At 43.7% G+C, this 17,653-nt stretch overlaps 1 protein-coding gene across 3 annotated transcripts in view; it reads right to left on the bottom strand.

Annotated features, from left to right (window-relative positions):
• Positions 1-17,653, bottom strand: part of PRKG1 (protein kinase cGMP-dependent 1) — a 468,886-nt gene that overhangs the window by 162,622 nt on the left and 288,611 nt on the right. For all 3 annotated transcript variants that reach the window (XM_082054422.1, XM_082054421.1, XM_082054420.1), the window contains exon 4: positions 13,991-14,096. In XM_082054422.1, the coding sequence (XP_081910548.1) occupies positions 13,991-14,096 (106 nt within the window). The remainder of the gene's footprint in view (positions 1-13,990; positions 14,097-17,653) is intronic.

The following is a 17,653-nucleotide window of genomic DNA, read 5'->3' as shown; positions in this document are numbered from 1 at the left end:
AGCAACATGGTTTATTTGCAGTCAGCAACTGTTTCATCCAGATAGTACTAACGAAGATTAAAATCACCTCTTCAGGAGGCTCTAGACCAATTCATGCTTTTTATGCTCCCGTATGCATGGATCCAATTTGCAGAGGAAGTAATAATTCATTTTATTTCAAAGCTCCTAAGAGCCAGTAAATGCTATTTCATTTTCGCTTGAGCAAACATAGACTTTGACACGTATTAATCCCCAAAGGATTTCCTATCAGCAAAACACGATTACGTGATCTTTATTCAAACGAGTACATCTGAAGGGTTTTGTGTTTATTAAGAGTTAACTGAAGTGACAGCTAATCAGATTCGTGAATAAATCGTTGTTCTTCTTCACATACATTTTTCGCAAAGGTTTACTAAATGGCCCAGAAAAAAACCTCACAAGTTCAGGGACAAGTGACACATCAATGTCCATTTTCCCATCAGTCTGTTTCTCACCCATGGCTGGGTTAGCTGGGCACGGGCATCATTGTCAGCCATCCATAAGGGACGATGACATGAAGGCTGAAGCCTTTGATACGCTCGTTTGCTTATAAAACCATATGGGTGTTTGGTTTGGTTTGTTTTCCACTGTGATTCTCTTTAAAAGTACCAGGCAACCTTTGCCGGCAGAGCGCCAACCCACTGCTTCATAATCTGTCTAAATGCACTTAGCTAACAGTTATCAAAATGCCTCCGCTTGTGAACCCGTACCGCGTCTTTCGACTTACAGAAAACAAACGTCAATTAGATAATGGGAAGAAATAACACCTTTCTGGGCTTTTTGTTATTGTCTTTTTCGCTGAGCCCATCAGAGGAACGTGGCTGGCAGATGAGCAGGCGCTGATATCCCTCCTACCTCAAAAGAAGAACTGGTGATACAGGGAATTGACAATTAACCAATTAACACTTAAAGAACTAACCCTATCCCACATCACTAAAGACACTTAGAGAGTTAACCCTTTAACCCACGTCACTGTTGCCTAGCCTTGCTTAACTCTGTGTAACTTATTGTACGAGAAACAGTTCTCTGACACCTTGCAAAGATAATAATCCTTGGGTGCATCCCTGGTGGATCTTTGGGTGAACTAGACAACAGAAATTTGGGCACAGGACAGGAGATACTCCAATATTAACCAACTCAGCAGTCGGAGTCCCAACCAACTCATCACACTGGACCAAAGGTGAGCGTGTACAGAGAAAAGGACCTGGGTTCATGACCACAGCTGCAACCAGGAGGAGCCGGAGGTGGAGACTATGGAAACGGTCTCCCGGAACTCGTTTTAATAAGAACCGCCTTCGCGGGGACAGGTGATGAATATGTATAAGCGTTCCTAAAATTTTCATGAATATGTAACACTTTACTGTATTTAACCAAGCTCACAACTACTGTAAAATACACACATTCTGGGTGAATTGTTTCCCTGTGTGTCCGACGTTGTATTGCACACCTTCCTTACAACCTCAGGGGTTCTAAGGTCATTTCCGCGCCTCACTGGCACCACCCAGGCACCACGGTGTAATTCCAGTTACCCCAAGTTTTCTTCTGTTCTTCAGCCACTGCAATTTAACTTCCGACGCTCGGATTCAGGCCGCGCATCTTTCAAAGGAGGCGATCTGGTTTAGGTCTGTGTTTCTAACGCATCCTTTGTAACGGAGCCCGAAGTGCGTTCTCAGCCAACACCGCCTCACCGAGCGCTACTAAAACCCGTGCCAGGAGAAAGCGGCAAAGACGGAGGCTGTTTACAGCAAGACTTGTGCAAAACGCTGTGTCTTCGTGCTGCAAAACCACCTCCTAAATGCTGAACGGCTTCACAGCAAATTTAAACGTCAGCAAATCCTTCGTAAAAAAGCGGAACCCAAGCTAATGAATCGCTGACTACTCACTGACATCGGAATTCCTGCCCAAAGGAAATCTGTCATCAGAAATCTTTCTATTATATCTCTGATCACACCCGAGGCCAAACTTCGAGGGTTTGGGAATGGTTTAAGTGTGGGCCTGAACTCAGGGAGCAGCTATAAGAGGAACAGTCTGCTGAGACACAGTTAAATATTTACCATCTAAGATCTGAAAACTTACTCATGTTTTCATTTCCTTCCCAGATCTCAGCTTTCCAGGCTGTGAATTGATGCTTCGGACTCGCTGCCGTAGCAGAATCTATTAGTGGCAACTTGCATTTGTCAAAGCAACGTAACAAGTCTGATAATAAAATTACTCCATGCAAAGTGTGTGGAAGCTGCACACCAAGGTCCTCCCTGTAGCTTCATCAAAACCACCCTGCAAGTTCTAGGAGAAAAGGAAAATTTCATCCCGTAGCCGCTAAATGTAGAGTTTGAAACCTCAGACAGCTATTGTTTTGGGAATTTTATCATGTCCGTTCAGTTCTAGACATGATAAGCAAGAGGATAAAACTCACGTAAGTCCTGTTGTCACTGTGACCCCCTCAAGTGCATCAGTTAAACTGTCACGTTTCTGATTTTGACACCTAGTTTTAACTGCACCTCTGAATAGGAAAAAACAAACAAGCAAGCAAATAAAAATCCACGACAAAAAAATCACCCAAACAAAGCTCACAGTCCTTAAGCCAGGCTTAGGCTTAAGTCAGGCTACAGCTCAAGATTCCCAGCACAGCCAGGAGGAGGAAACCCTTGGCAAACCCCAGTGCGCAGAAATGGCTACAAGAGCCTAAATTAGGCCGTGGAGCTGCACACAGGCTGTCAAGGAGGGAAATGCTGTTTATTGTCATTTCGATGCCCATCAGGTCACTGTAAAAATAAACCCCTTTAAGTCCCAGCAATGAAACTAATGTCAAGAAATAGCACTTAGGCTCGAGTTCGCCTTTTCCACTAGCGATCAAGCGGTTGCCATGGAAATGAAGCTGATCCTGCCTGACCTATTTTTCCTTTATGTGGTGGTCATCATGTGAAGTATTACTTCGTGCTGTGGCTTTTAGCCTTCATAAATATCTAAACTTGAAATAAAAATACCAGGTTTTTAACTACTCAGGCATGTACAACACCCTGCTTGCTTTTTTTTTTCCAATCAAAGCTACTGAGTGCAAAAGTCCCAGTTATATTTATTTAACAGTTTTTGAAGAGCAGTTGATATTTGTAGACTTGCTTTGAAATGTGAAGTCACAGGAAAGATGTGCCACTACTTTAAAGCCACCGGTATCTAGAAGTGCTCATTACTGCAAGAACGAGACTGAAAAAGGAAGACGGCACAGTGGTGCAAAACCAGTACACAACATTAGTCTACTAGAAGGCAAAACAAAGGTGATGGGTACAATTCCTGTTAAGAAAGTGGCATTTTTTATTGCAGAGGCCTACCAGCCTGGAGAAGGTTCTGGGGAGACCTGACTGCGGCCTTTCTGCACTTCAAAGGGGCCCATAAGAAAGATGGGGACAAACTTTTGAGCAGGGCCTGTTGTGATAGGACAAGGGGTGATGGTTTCAAACTAAAGGAGGGAGATTCAGGCTGGACATGAGGAAGAAATTTTTGGCCCTGAGAGTGGTGAGAGCCTGGCCCAGGTTGGCCAGAGAGGTGGTGGATGAACCATCACTGGAGACATCCCAGGCCAGGCTGGATGGGTCTCTGAGCAACCTGAGCTGGTGCAGATGTCCCTGCTCATGGCAAGGGGGGCACTGGGGGAGATGGGAAGGGCCCTTCAACTCAAACTGTTCTATAATTCTATAATACTCCATGTTGAGCTTCATGAGGTTGATTTTGACCCAACACACAAGTTTCTCAAGGTCTCTTTCAAACGAAGTTCCACTCTTTCACTTGACACCAACAGCCCCTGGATGCACGTTTGCTGAAGGTGACTCTGTCCCACCATCCAGCGACGACGTGGATTATCTGCCCCAGGATCAACCCCTAACGTATTCTGCTTCTCACAGGCACCATCAAAACCATTAATTACCTCTCTCCAAGCCCGACAATCCTACCAACCTTCAACCCATCCAACCATCCGTGTGTCCAGCCCATTCGGCCTCAGCTTCCAAATGATAACGCTGCAGGCAACAGTGTCAAAAGCCTTTCTAAACCCCAAACAAATGACACGCGCTGCTCTCCCCTCAGCCTCGTAGTCATTTCATCCTGCAAGGAATCCATCATCCAGAGAGCAGAAATTTCTTTCATTATTTCTGAAATATTCCGTCAACAAATTATTCAGCCCTAAAGCTGCATTTTTCATCAAATAAATCGTTTGCCAAAATGCTTTGCTTGGCATTGTGTATTTGCAGGCAAACTCCGATTTTTCATTAGGATCAAAAGGCAGTTTGGATACACAGTTTTCAAACATGAAGCCTAAGATATCCTTCTAGCAATTAGTCTGTACTCAAACTTTTCCACCAGCTGCAGAAAAAAGGCACTTTTTCTACTGCTTTCCCTCCTTAACGCGGCACATATTTTCAGCATTTCAACTCGCACACCAATAAACACGGTTTCCTTGGGGCCCACTAGTTTTGTTTTCACTGGAGACATCAGCTGGTTTTCCAATTACCAGCTTGAGACAATGAATAGTTTTGCAAGGAGAAAAAGGACCAGCTAACGTAACCCAAAGGCACGACGGACCCCGGGCAGACCCGGCGCTTGCGTTTCTGTGCCGTGGGCTTTGATGGCTCATAAAGCACCATCGGTGTAAAATACTGGGATTCATTTAACACAACTGGCCCGCTGCGTTTTTAACTATCACTTTGGATCGAGAAAGCAAAAGCAATAATAGAGTGACACTGATTTCGGGAGACGTCTTTAAAGCTGCCTCAATCGGGCAAATGCACCTATCAGTGTCATCAAACTATTTGGCTTGCTTTGTAGATGAAGGTGCTTCATCAATTGTAATTGAAAATCTGTTAAATAATTTAAGGCACGTAAAAATGTTACTTACTCTCAAGTCTTCTAAAAAGCTTCTGTATGGGATCAAATACATCGTGGTGAAATTCAGGTATTTCTTCATAGAAGGGAAAACAATACAGAAGCTAAACTTAAACCTGTACGTTCCTGTCAAGAACTGCTCAGGTCACTCCCTCATTTGAAAAATAAAAATAAAGACAACAATCCTCCTTTCACATAGGAGCTGATATGTGTTAACGTGTGATTAACAGTATCAGCTGAAGCAAAATGAAGTTTGGAAGCCTCCAACTGCATTTCTACTGGTATATAAAAAGTTTCAGAGTGGCTGCCAAGAAGACCAGACTCGCTTTGCTTGGTCAAAAGCAAAGCACTTTAAAGCAGACGCTGGGCACGGCTCAAATCCTCCTGAGCGTCACCAAGTGATTCCTTTGAGGACAGGAGACTGTCGGATGCTTTGGTAGGTGTCTATTTGGAATTTGAGCATGAAAATATGACACAACAATAGGGGCTGCCTGGTGTGATAACAGGTTGGACAGGTGGCTAAATGGGCTTTTGATGAGAAATGTCAGACACAAGCATGAGCTCCGAAATGTCTGTGACTATCAAATGGCTGCACACTGCCCAAGGGCTCCAGGAGAGAACACAGTTCAATGGGCCATGGGAAATGAAGCCTTGAAGAAGAAGGTTAAGAGGAGGACCTGGTCTTCAAACAGATCATCTTGCCTTTGCTTTTCACCAAGCACAGCGACCTGGAGAGCGCCCAGATGCAAACCCAGCTCCTCGGGCCACTGGGCTTGCGCCTTTCATTTCATTAATGGATTAATAATTCAACACTGATCACTTATGAGGAACTGAAAGGCTCTGATGGAGCCAAATCCAGTTGGCGGCCGGTCACAAGTGGTGTCCCCAGGGCTCAGTATTGGGGCCAGTTCTGTTTAATCTCTTTATCAATGATCTCGATGAGGGGATCGAGTGCACCCTTAGTCAGTTTGCAGATCACATCAAATTGGGCGGTAATGCTGATCTGCTGGAGGGTGGGATGGCCATACAGAGGGGTCTGGACCAGCTGGATTGTTGGGCTGAGGCCAGTTGTCTGAGGTTCAACAAGGCCAAGTGCTGGGTCCTGCAGTTGGGTCACAACAACCCCATGAACGCTGCAGGCTTGGGGAAGAGCGGCTGGAAAGTGCCTGGGGGGTGTTGGTGACAGCGGCTGAACATGAGCCAGTGTGTGCCCAGATGGCCAAAAAGGCCACCAGCATCCTGGCTTGTATTAGGAATAGTGTAGCCAGCAGGACCAGGGAAGTGATTGTGCCACTGCACTGGGCACCGGTGAGGCCAAACCTCGAATCTTGGGGTCAGTTTTGGGCCCCTTATCATAAGAAGGACATCAAAATACTAGAGATAGTGCAGAGAAGGGAACGGAGCTGGTGAGGGGCTGGAGCACAAGGTGATGGGAGCGGCTGAGGGACCTGGCGGGTTCAGCTGGAGAACAGGAGCTGAGGGGAGACCTTCTGATCTCTGAACTGCCTGAAAGGAGCTTGGAGCCAGGCGGAGTCGGGCTCTGCTCCCCAGGAACAAGCGCCAGGAGCAGAGGAAACGGCCTCAAGTTGCGCCAGGGGAGGTTGAGGTTGGATCTGGGGAACAATTTCTTCCCCAAAGGGCTGTGGGGCATTGGAACAGGCTGCCCAGGGCAGTGCTGGAGTCACCATCCCTGGAGGGGTTTAACAGGCGATTAGACAAGGTTCTTAGGAATGTGGGGTAGAGTCAGAGTTAGGTTATGGTTGGATTCGATGATCTTAAGGTCTCTTCCAACCAAAATTATTCTATGATTTTATGATTCTTTGGATGGGGCACTTGGCCCAATTCAGCCACCCTGGTCAAACCACACGGGCAGATGTCAACCCGGGAACATCTGAGGTCATAAAAGAGAGAAATGGTTGAGCATCACACCCCTTGCTATTTTCTACATTGGCAGCAAACCACATCAGTATTGTTTTATAAATGAAGGAGTAAAGACTACAGCATTTCGCCCAGATAAAGGCAGCAGGAACAAGTTTTCTGTGATTCCTCCTAAACGTTAAATCCAATATCAATACTTGCATGAATCATTCTCAGTGGGTATCAGTTCAATTACAAATAACAGATTAGTAAATCAGAAAAGCCAGATAATAAACTGCGTACTCTGTTCCTGGTGCAACCCAGGACTTTTTGAATTAATTGGTTAAAGCACAACACAATTTTTAGAAAAATATCAAAATGTGATTTTGAAATGAACAAGACAACCCATCATAATCTTTTTCATATTGTTTCAACAGTTAAGAATTACCTTTGCCATAACACCAGGCTCACTGCTATCCTTTGATATTCTTTCTGTTTTTTAAGAGCCTTTTATTAAAGACTTTTTCCCTGCATAAACCGTGACCACGTTACTCCGTTGTCTTCTCTAGGTCGGACCAGACATACTCAGCTCCTTGTGTCCCTCAGTATCAAACACCTTTTCAACCCCATCATCATTTCCATGGCTCTTCTCTCAACCCCATGCAACGTATCCCTGTCCTGGTTCAGACTCTCTATACAAGGGCTTCTTCAATATTTTTGCCCCAGGACTGAATTAGTTTCATTTCCAGCCACTGATGCAGACCCTCCAACCCTCTTCTAAGCCAACTTGCAGCTCCTACACGCCAGGCCAAGCTCCTCACACATGTCTGATTGCAGAACACCAATGCTTCCACACTTACCATCCAGATTTGCTCCACCAACTAAAAGACCCAGAAAAAAACTCCCAAGGTCTACATCTCACAATCCTGACATCTTCTGTACGGTCTGAATCTCATTTCAGCTGCCGTATATTTTGTTCAAGACCAGTATCGGCCCATTTCATCAACACTGGTCAGACATAAACTCCGCCTTCCACTTCTGGAACCTCTGAGCTGTTGCAAGATTCATTAAAATCAGTGTTAATGACCAAACCCCCGCCCCCAACAACTCTCTGATGTAAGCTACCTAGACTCATTGATTTCAAAAGAACTAATTCTAGCGGTTATTCAATTTCATCAGCAGCATATTTTGTTACATGTGTGTATTTCACTTTTCTATCGTTCCTACTTCATCATGATGACCCTTCCTCTGCAGTTGAGATGATTTCCCAACAGACAGAACCCTTCACGTCAGCACGCTTCAGAGCTGACTTAAACAACTCCTAGACACCCCATTTCATCTCAGTGCTGGATTGTCTTTTATCTCTTTAGGCAGGGAATCCCAAACTGGGCCTGAAAAGACTCCAAAATGCCTCATCTTTTACAGTTCATCACGATTTATCCATCTCTAATGCTCTAATAACAAGTATCACTGTTCGGCTCCACTCTGCTGCAGACAGGCCGTGAACGACGAACCGGGACATTTTAAAGAGTTGATAGATCAAAGACTAACCTGGACATGTTAAATATGAATAGCTGATAGATCAAAGGCCCAGAGATTATCACCATATAACACAACAGCCTAACCAGTCTCACCCAGTTATTCTGAGCTGCCTCCTCAGCTCGTCTAAGAGAAATCTCCGCAAAGCCATCCAAGGCATCCACCAAGTGTGGAAAACAACCTTCTTGGGCCATCCAGCCACAAACATCCACATCGTGTCACAATACAAAATGTTAATTTGGTAAGGGCGGATTACTCCAAACAAACCCGAACACCTTAATACATCTTGGGTTTGACCCGATGCAAAGTTACCGACAGGAGTTTTCTTTCTCCAAACAAGCAGCGAGTCAAGTGTGACCATCCCCGCTGGCCTGAAGCATCACTGCAAACACCGAGGCCCAGATTCTGGTCCTGTTTGTAAAGCTATAATCCACATTAAGCCTTGGTTTACCACTAATCGCATCCTGCTGATTGATCTGTACCTGAGATCACAGAATCCCAGAATGTCAGGGATCAGAAGGGATCTCAAAAGCTCATCCAGTGCAATCCCCCCATGGAGCAGGAACACCCAGATGAGGTTACACAGGAAGGTGTCCAGGCGGGTTGGAATGTCTGCAGAGAAGGAGACTCCACAACCTCCCGGGGCAGCCTGGGCCAGGCTCTGCCACCCTCACCATGAAGAAGTTTCTTCTCATCTTTAAGTGGAACTTCTTGTGTTCCGGTTTGAACCCATTACCCCTTGTCCTATCATTGGTTGTCACCCAGAAGAGCCTGGCTCCATCCTCCTGACACTCCCCCTTTATATATCTGTAAACATGAATGAGTGACCCCTCAGTGTCCTCTTGTCCAGCTCCAGAGCCCCAGCTCCCTCAGCCTTTCCTCACACGGGAGATGCTCCACTCCCTTCAGCATCTTGGTGGCTGCGCTGGACTCTCTCCAGCAGTTCCCTGTCCTGCTGGAACTGAGGGGCCACAACTGGACACAATATTCCAGGTGTGGTCTCCCCAGGGCAGAGTAGAGGGGCAGGAGAACCTCTCTGACCTACTGACCACCCCCTTCTAATCCACCCCAGGTACCATTGGCTTCCTGGCCACAAGGGTCCAGTGCTGGCTCATGGTCACCCTGCTGTCCTCAGGACCCCCAGATCCCTTTCCCCTACGCTGCTCTCTAATAAGTCAGACTCTACAGGTGTTGAAAAAATAACATGTGATTCTGATCATGGGAAGAACTGATGACAGCATTCACCTTAAAAAAATAAGAAGGATTTGGAATTAAAAATGAGTAAAAATAAACATCATTATTTTTAAAGGCTAAGAACCGAGAGAAAAAGTCCTAATTCCTGACATCACCTCACCTGCTCAATTAATTACCAGTTTTAATGAAGCAAGGGGCTAAACCACTGCAGAAACACAAGTGTTCCCAGAGCTCCAGACTTTGTGTAACCTGCAAGAACAGGCACAAACCACCCCCCAGCAACATCCTCTGCCAACCATGCACACGACACGGATCCTGCACCGATACCCGCAGCCTGATTCTGGTTTCGCTCCAGTTTGTGCCGGTTTCGCCCCTGCCCAGTTTGCTCCCATGTCTCCTGGGCTGGTTTATCTTCAGCACGTTTTACAGATATTTGTTTTAAAAAAACGTTTCTCTCGTCCAACTTCCATGGCAGGATTGCTGACTAAGCTGAATTCTATTTGTTCTGTTGGTTTTTACCCCTGCAACAGTGAATCTTTGTGCATGATCTTTCCTCCCTTCTTTCTATGAGAGGTTACAAAGCTTCATTGCTTTACATTTTAACCTTTAGGGATAAATGAACTGTCTCTTTTCTGTGCAAGAAAGCCCATAAAGGACCTGCAGAATAGATTTCACCTGGATGATGCTGACTTGGAACCACTACAGTAGAATAAACTAAAAGAAGATGGCAGAGATTTAAACCGAAACAGGATCTTGTCTCTACTGAGATCATGAGCCCATCTTTGAAGGTGCTTTTCCTTATTGTTAGTAGGGGACAAAAAGGACATATTTGGCTATGTTCTCCTTTAAAATGTAAATGTAGTACTGGTAAATCACTTTTTACATCCTCAAGAAAACGCCAAGTTAAATAAATAATGATAATTAAAAAACAATGGGCAAAGAAAGTAAAACGCTTCAAAAATCCTCACCATGGCAGATGTCTTATTACCGCTGCTACCTGTGGGCTCCACCGCGGAGCCTGCGGTTTCCATCTCTGCATTCCTGGTCCCTACAACCGTTTCTTTCCCACTAGATGGATCAGTTCACCATTTCTGCAAAACCCTAAATGGCCCCAGAGAGGGACGTTTGGAACAAAAGCACTGTCACCTCCCTTGGGTGAAGATGTCCCTGCTCATGGCAGGGCTGGCACTGGATGGGCTTTAATAGTCCCTCCCCACCCAAACCGCTCTATGAGTCTAAGATTCAATGACATTATAAAATGAGATACAGTCTTATTCCCATTTGTATTAAGCCACATTTCAAATAGAGCAGCCACTGTCACCAATATTTTGGGGTGGTTCATGGGCTGCTGCCTTCAGTCCCCTTCACCGGGATATTGCGGCTGCCTTGATTGAAACGCTCACACATCACATAAAATAGCAATTATTCCTCTCCTTTCCTCATCAACAAGAACATGAGTCTTTCTCCTTCTCTTCACTTCTCCTTTTCCTTGTGGTACGTTGCCTCCAGCAAAGATTTTCCTTAGATTAAAAAGCACTTGGTCAATATTAAACTTCTATCGCTTATAAAATATCTGCCCCAGCCCCTTCACATGCATTAGCATCATTCACAAGGGGTTGAGTCTGGACTGTGGCTGCTAAACTAATTCATTACAAAAATCTTACCCTGACCTTCTCTTCACTGAAGGCTGAGAAAGAATATTTCTCTTGTAAAGGGCAGAATCAAGCTGACAGGTTGATACCGCGCGGCACCATCTCAGTTCCGCTCCAGCGCCCGCCTGCGCAGGGTGCTCAGTGAACCCACCTCCCGCAAACACAGACCGCCCGCCAGGTACCCTCAGCCGTCCCCAGCTCAAATGGAACTTAAAGCCGTAAAAAAGAATTTGTGTGACTTCCAAAGCTGAAACTCAGCTTTTTTTTTCATGCAGAGCTCCTGAAATACCGCAAAAAAACATCGAGAGAGGTTCTCCTGCCCCTCTGCTCTGCCCTGGGGAGACCACACCTGGAATATTGTCTCCTTCTCTGCAGACATTCCAACCCACCTGGACACCTTCCTGTGTAACCTCATCTGGCTGTTCCTGCTCCATGGGGGGACTGCACTGGATGAGCTTTCCAGGGCCCTTCCAACCCCTGACATTCTGGGATTCTGTGATAATTTCTTGACCACAAAATGTCCTTTTATTATTATTTTTTATATATATATTTTTAATACTTTTATATTTTTTTTCAAAAGAACAAACTGCATTACACACACTCCATGTCACTGGGATGTGTCTTCCATGGAAAAAACACGACAAAACTGCCGCATGTATTTCATATAATGACATATAATGACTCCAAGGAGCCCCGGTGACACGAGTGCAGCAAGACGAATGCAGAGATACAAACACTGTCAGTTCACCCCCAAAAGCTGCATTTCTATCTCAGTTTGTTCCTAGGTGAAAATATGTTATTGATGAGAATAACCATGACATTACTGCAATTAATTACAAGATTAGACAGGGTGAATTTTTTAGAACACTGCACGCAGAAAATAACGCTTTCCATCCCCACTCCCCTTCCTCTCAGCAGGCACCATTGAAGCTTTTGTTTCTATTTCATCTAATTTCTTAATGAGAGCATTTTCAACCAGCTATTAATTAGGAAAGAAACAAAAGGAACACAGAATAAGGTCAGCAATTGGCATACTCCATGTTTTCAAGACGGAACCTATATTTCCTTGAAAAACAGAAGGAAAGCGCCCTTTAAAAATGAGCACTTTATGCAATAAATGGCATTTCTGTTGAGCTCGAGGTAGCTATTGATGCACAGAGCACAACTGGAAGACACGCTGGGTAGATCCCATTTGGTGACGGTTTTCCTCCAGCTATCCGCCCCACGCTACAACTCTCACGTACAAGTTCAAACTGGACGTTTTAAGGAAGAAAACATTAGGCCTTTCTAAGGAGCGCTATGGGCTGGACACCCTGTAACGGGCCGTGGCCCAGGAGCTCAGACACAGTGCGGGGAAAACGCTTCTTGGGTTATTCCTCACACTATTTGCTCTTAAATCCAAGCTGGGCAGGCTCTGTGGAACCCGCATCCAAATTCATCTTGACAATCTTTCAGAAAATCTCTATTAAAACTCAAAGCTTAGGAGCTTAATGTGTGTGTAGTTTCTGAGGCTCTAACCCCATCTGATCCTCATTTTGGGGGTTCCATTCACCGGCACACAAGGCCAAGTCTTGTTCGTGTTTGAATTCAGGGGTTTTTTTAAGCACTTTCAGTATGGCAACAGGTTCTGCTGCTTCTCCTGAGGTTGGTTGTTAATAACCATCAACTGCGACACCTGGGAAAGGCCCAACTTTGATGCCTACGCTTTGATGTCACCTCTGAGCAGCAGAACAGTCTCCATGGAGCTCCTGGTCCTCTCGTGCTACCTGGGCCAGTTCTTCGAGTGTCATTATTTTGTTGTTATTTACTTTATTCACGACTGAAAATAATCACAGGTGAAACCCCAGGCCCCAAGGAGCTGGGATGTCAACCCAGCCAAGAGTCAGCTGGGCAGATCTAAGTGGCTAATATATTATGTATATTAAATAATAGCTATTTATATATACTAATAATATATTCTTTTTCTATTCCCTTTTTCCTCCAGTACTAACAGAAGAAAAACCAATGGAAAGTCGAATGAATACAGCCTGACCCTCCCGTTTACATTGCTGAACGCCCAAGCGAACCTACGATGCGTGATTTTCCAATTTTAGAAGCCTTATGCTTGAAAACACATAAAAAAGCAGGTCAGAAACAAAAGGAAATCAAGCACATGACACAGCAGGGTAAAAATTAGTACAACCACATCAGGGAGACCTGTTACCTGTTATAGGGCTGCGGAGGATCAATTTTCCACTCAAAACACCCTTTAGAAGGGGGTGTATCATTACTCGGGTCTTCTAGATCTTACAACAGCGCATTTCCCCAAAAACCTCTTTGGAATAAAGAAGCAGCTTCTGAATTAGTTGCTAAAACATTTCCGTGTGCTTCAAATGGGCCAAATCCAAAATACAAAAGAAATTAATCAGGTATAGATTTCCCCTGGAGAGAGGTGGGGGAAAGGAGCCCAAATGTGAAAGATTTGGCCCAAATCCCCAATCCAGCATCATCATTTTACCCTCCTCCCCATTTGTTGCATTTTATCATGCTCTGAAAGACTCGCTTTATAGCTTCCAAAACAGACTTTTCTCTAGAAAAAGGTGGGTTTTTTTGTTTTAATGGGTATTTTCTTTAATAAGATATACTTTGAGTGACTCATATTAAAGCTTTTTCTCTTGGAGCTTGGCTGCGTGACTCAATATCTCCCAATGGGAATGGAACCAAACTGCGCCAAGACCCTTCTAAGGCTTGCGGAGAGTTAAACAGCAAATGAAACCACAAGAGATGAGAAGGAAACAAATCAAACACTGCACACACACACAAAAAGAGTCAAAAGATGAGGATGGCAGGTTTTTGGAGAAAGTAAACAAGTGTCATACCTTTTTAAAAATTCCATATACTCAGTATGCTTGATGAGGCCTGTCCTCATCATTATTGTTTGAAAACATTGCCGATCAATAGCCCAAAGTTTCACATTTACGAGAGCTGGAAAAAAAAACAAACAACAAAACAAGGGAAAAATGTAATTAGCAAAATGTCAAAATTGGAAAAACCTGTTGTGAACTGCACAAGCAAACAAATTAATTCGTGAGAAAGCATGAAAATGGGGACACATTTGAAACCGGTAACGTAAAACTCATCCGCTGGACGATGGGCTAAGCGTGCACTAAAATGAGCTGAAATAGCTTTAGTTTAGCTGTAGTACGTGGGGTTTTGGAAAGAGCATCGAGAAGCAGCTGCGAGATGAGAGGGAATCAAGGCAAGGAAGAAATGGGGTGAGTCGCTGTAACTTGGGACACGTCGTCACATACAAATCCGGGAGATTTGGGACACTTTTAGTGCATTATCCTGTTTCTCACAGTGGTAAATCCAGGAAGGTTTCACCCTAATCCCAAAGTAAATGACTCATTTCTCCTCGACCTCAAGAGCTTTCCAGAACTGAGCGTCACATCCTAATGACCGAGCACCTACCAAGTGGGGATGCGTTGAGTCATTTGGTTCCAACTTGAGTTTCAGGTCTTGGATAAAATTCCAAGACTTCAGTGTTTTGCACCATTCACTACACCATATAGAATATTTCAGAAGCAAAATCCAGTTGTAAACCCAAATGCAACAAATTACCGGTGCACAAAGCGAGAAACCAAGACGATGTGAATGGGATGGGCAGGATCCCACACGCTCCCGATTTTCATCTTCGATGTGGTTTAGACATTTGCATTAACTATAGATGTTTGCACATATACAGTTTCTAATAGAGCTTCTCCTTAGAGAAACAGTTTAATTAAATACAACTACTCTAAAGACCTCTGCACTTATAGTTATTTTTTTTTCCAGCATGTAATTAATTTCATCCCCATATCCCCTTTCACTACAGGGAACAGAAATGAGCAAAAAGACTCTAAAAAACCTTTCCAAATATTGTCATGAATAAAAACCCGAGAAATTACTTGGCTTTTATTTGCTGGTCCTTTAGTTCATAAACACCCTGGTTAATGAGTTTTCCCTCCCTAAGCACCTTTGCAGTATGTAAAACCTTCAATGTGCAAATTCCAATTTTGCTTCTCAAACTGCGTTGCGAATGCGTCACATTTAAAGTCTCTTCTCATTTTCAAGGCAGAAACTCCTTTTTGAGCAGCCTTTTTTAGTTTTATAATCAAGCTGGTGGGAAGGAATGACCCACAGCTTTGGGATGAGAGATTTCTGGAGAACAAAATGAGTCTTGCTCTCTGTTCAGAGAGGAACAGACAATTGTGGTCTGTATTCAATGTGCTGTAGTTGTCGCACAAGGTGAAAAGGCGACTTGCTTAGTCAGGAATGGCAAAAAACTCATTGATAATTGAATATTTAAAATAAAAACGCATAGTGAATGTGAAAATAATGAGTTAAGGACAGGTTGGTGGTTTGGTTGGTTGTTTTTTTTGGATGGAAATGTCCAACAGCATCACAGTGCCCTGTCACAAACAGGTACCACAAACGCATCTTTCTGCTCCTCGAAAGTACTTGCCATCCTTCAGTGGGAAATGCAAGTTTCCACCTCTATTTCTTTCATACAATCTTCATAGCAAGGGCATAACTATTACGCTGACCACACTAGTTGAGTGAGCTCAGAGAACAACAAATAATCCAATTAACCTTTTTTTCCTGTTATGTCCCATAATTCTGATTCTAATTGTTTCCTTCCTGGAAACAATTCTCCCTGCTGCTGCATCCCAATGGATTTGAATGGGTCGTAAGCAAACAGCGCTGAAAAATAAAAGGTTTCATCCTGTTCTAATCCTGGCCACTCAGTGCTGAACGGACACGTTCGAGTGACTCGTGCTCCTCCGATGCTTCCCGATATCGTATTTGATATTGGTCCCCAAAGGGCAGAGCCCGGCAGCTCACGCTCCGGCTCTTCATACACTTCGGTAAATGGGAAAATGTCATTTGGTGCCTCTCCAGCACAATGAAGATCCATTGATTGCTGCTGGAAACTGTTCCGTTCAAACAAATCTCTGCAGTTGGCAACTGGCCGGGGAGCACGGGACCGAGGCCAGAACACCGCACGTATATCTATCTATATCTATATCTATATCTATATCTATATCTATATCTATATCTATATCTATATCTATAATCTCTCTGTAGCTATACATATATCTACATCCGTATCCATATATCTACATCCGTATCTATATCTATACCTATCTACATCTATATATCTATGTCCATATCTATACCTACATCTACATCTATATCTATACCTGTATCTATATCTATACCTATATATGTCCGACTCTATATCCATTACTACAGATACATAAAATTACATAAGCCTACACACATGAATATATATAAAAAAATAAACATACACACACATAAATATGCCCATATAATTATTTATAATTTTACAGACACAGGCCACATATTTACATAGTAAACATTATATTTTATGTCTTTTTAAATCTACACCCCTCAGTTCTACACAGAGCTGGGCACTAGCGAGCTGTGCTAATAAGGACCATGCAGTTCAGGAGAAGTGAAGTGCAGACAATGCGCTTCTGCACTGCTAATTATAATCACTCCTGATACTTTCTATGCACATTTATCCTGCCTAATGATAAACATATGATTTAATAATGGCTAATCACAGTAGAGCTTTAAATGTCAATAAGACCCTTATAATCAGCTGCAAGCATCATCTCCTGTTATGCTTTAAAACCTCTGCAAATGTGTTAGAGGGTTACAGAAGGAACAGCATAAATTCTGTAAGAATTGATGATATTAACAACTTCAAAGAGATATATTTACAAGTGCATACATATGTAACAGGAGTTGCCTAGGACTACCCAATAATAGAAAATATTATACTGCACTCAAAGCGATACTACAATTCAAGTTTATTGCCTTTTTTACGCTTTTTCCTACTAAAATGTTATAGCTGGGTTTTCATTTTGTTTTTCTAACAGCACATAACGCAATCACAATCAGGTGTATTATAACATACACATTGTCACATGCACTCCTCCTTCACTCCAAGGCATGAAGAAAAGCAGCAATGCTTTAATTGCATGGTAGAGACGAGCCATCCCATCCAAATGAGGATGTGGTGTGAGCTCCTAATGAAGGTGCTAGATAATTAGAATTAATTAATTAAAAGCACAGAGTGGTTAAACAAATGGGGATTTCATGGCTTGAAACTGGATGGGGGTGGAGATGTTGCCCTTCAGGTTTAAATTCGAAGTGTTGATCATGGTCACCACTAAATTCCTGATGATAAGTCAACTGAAATGATTTCAATCAATTGTTTCGAAGTCACAGTATCACAGTATCACAGTATGTTTGGGATTGGAAGGGACCTCAAAAGCTCATTCAGTCCAATCCCCCTGCTGGAGCAGGAACGCCCAGGTGAGGTTGCACAGGAACATGTCAGGCGGGTTTTGAATGTCTGCAGAGAAGGAGACTCCACAACCTCCCTGGGCAGCCTGGGCCAGGCTCTGTCACCCTCACTGAGAAGTAGTTTCTTCTCAAATTTAAGTGGAACCTCTTGTGTTCCAGCTTGA

Source organism: Streptopelia decaocto (assembly GCF_964273445.1).
Source record: "Streptopelia decaocto genome assembly, chromosome: 5".
In the NCBI taxonomy this organism is placed as follows: Eukaryota; Metazoa; Chordata; class Aves; order Columbiformes; family Columbidae; genus Streptopelia; species Streptopelia decaocto.
The sequence above is the reverse complement of the archived record's forward strand: the minus strand, read 5'-3'. Positions and strand labels throughout refer to the sequence as shown.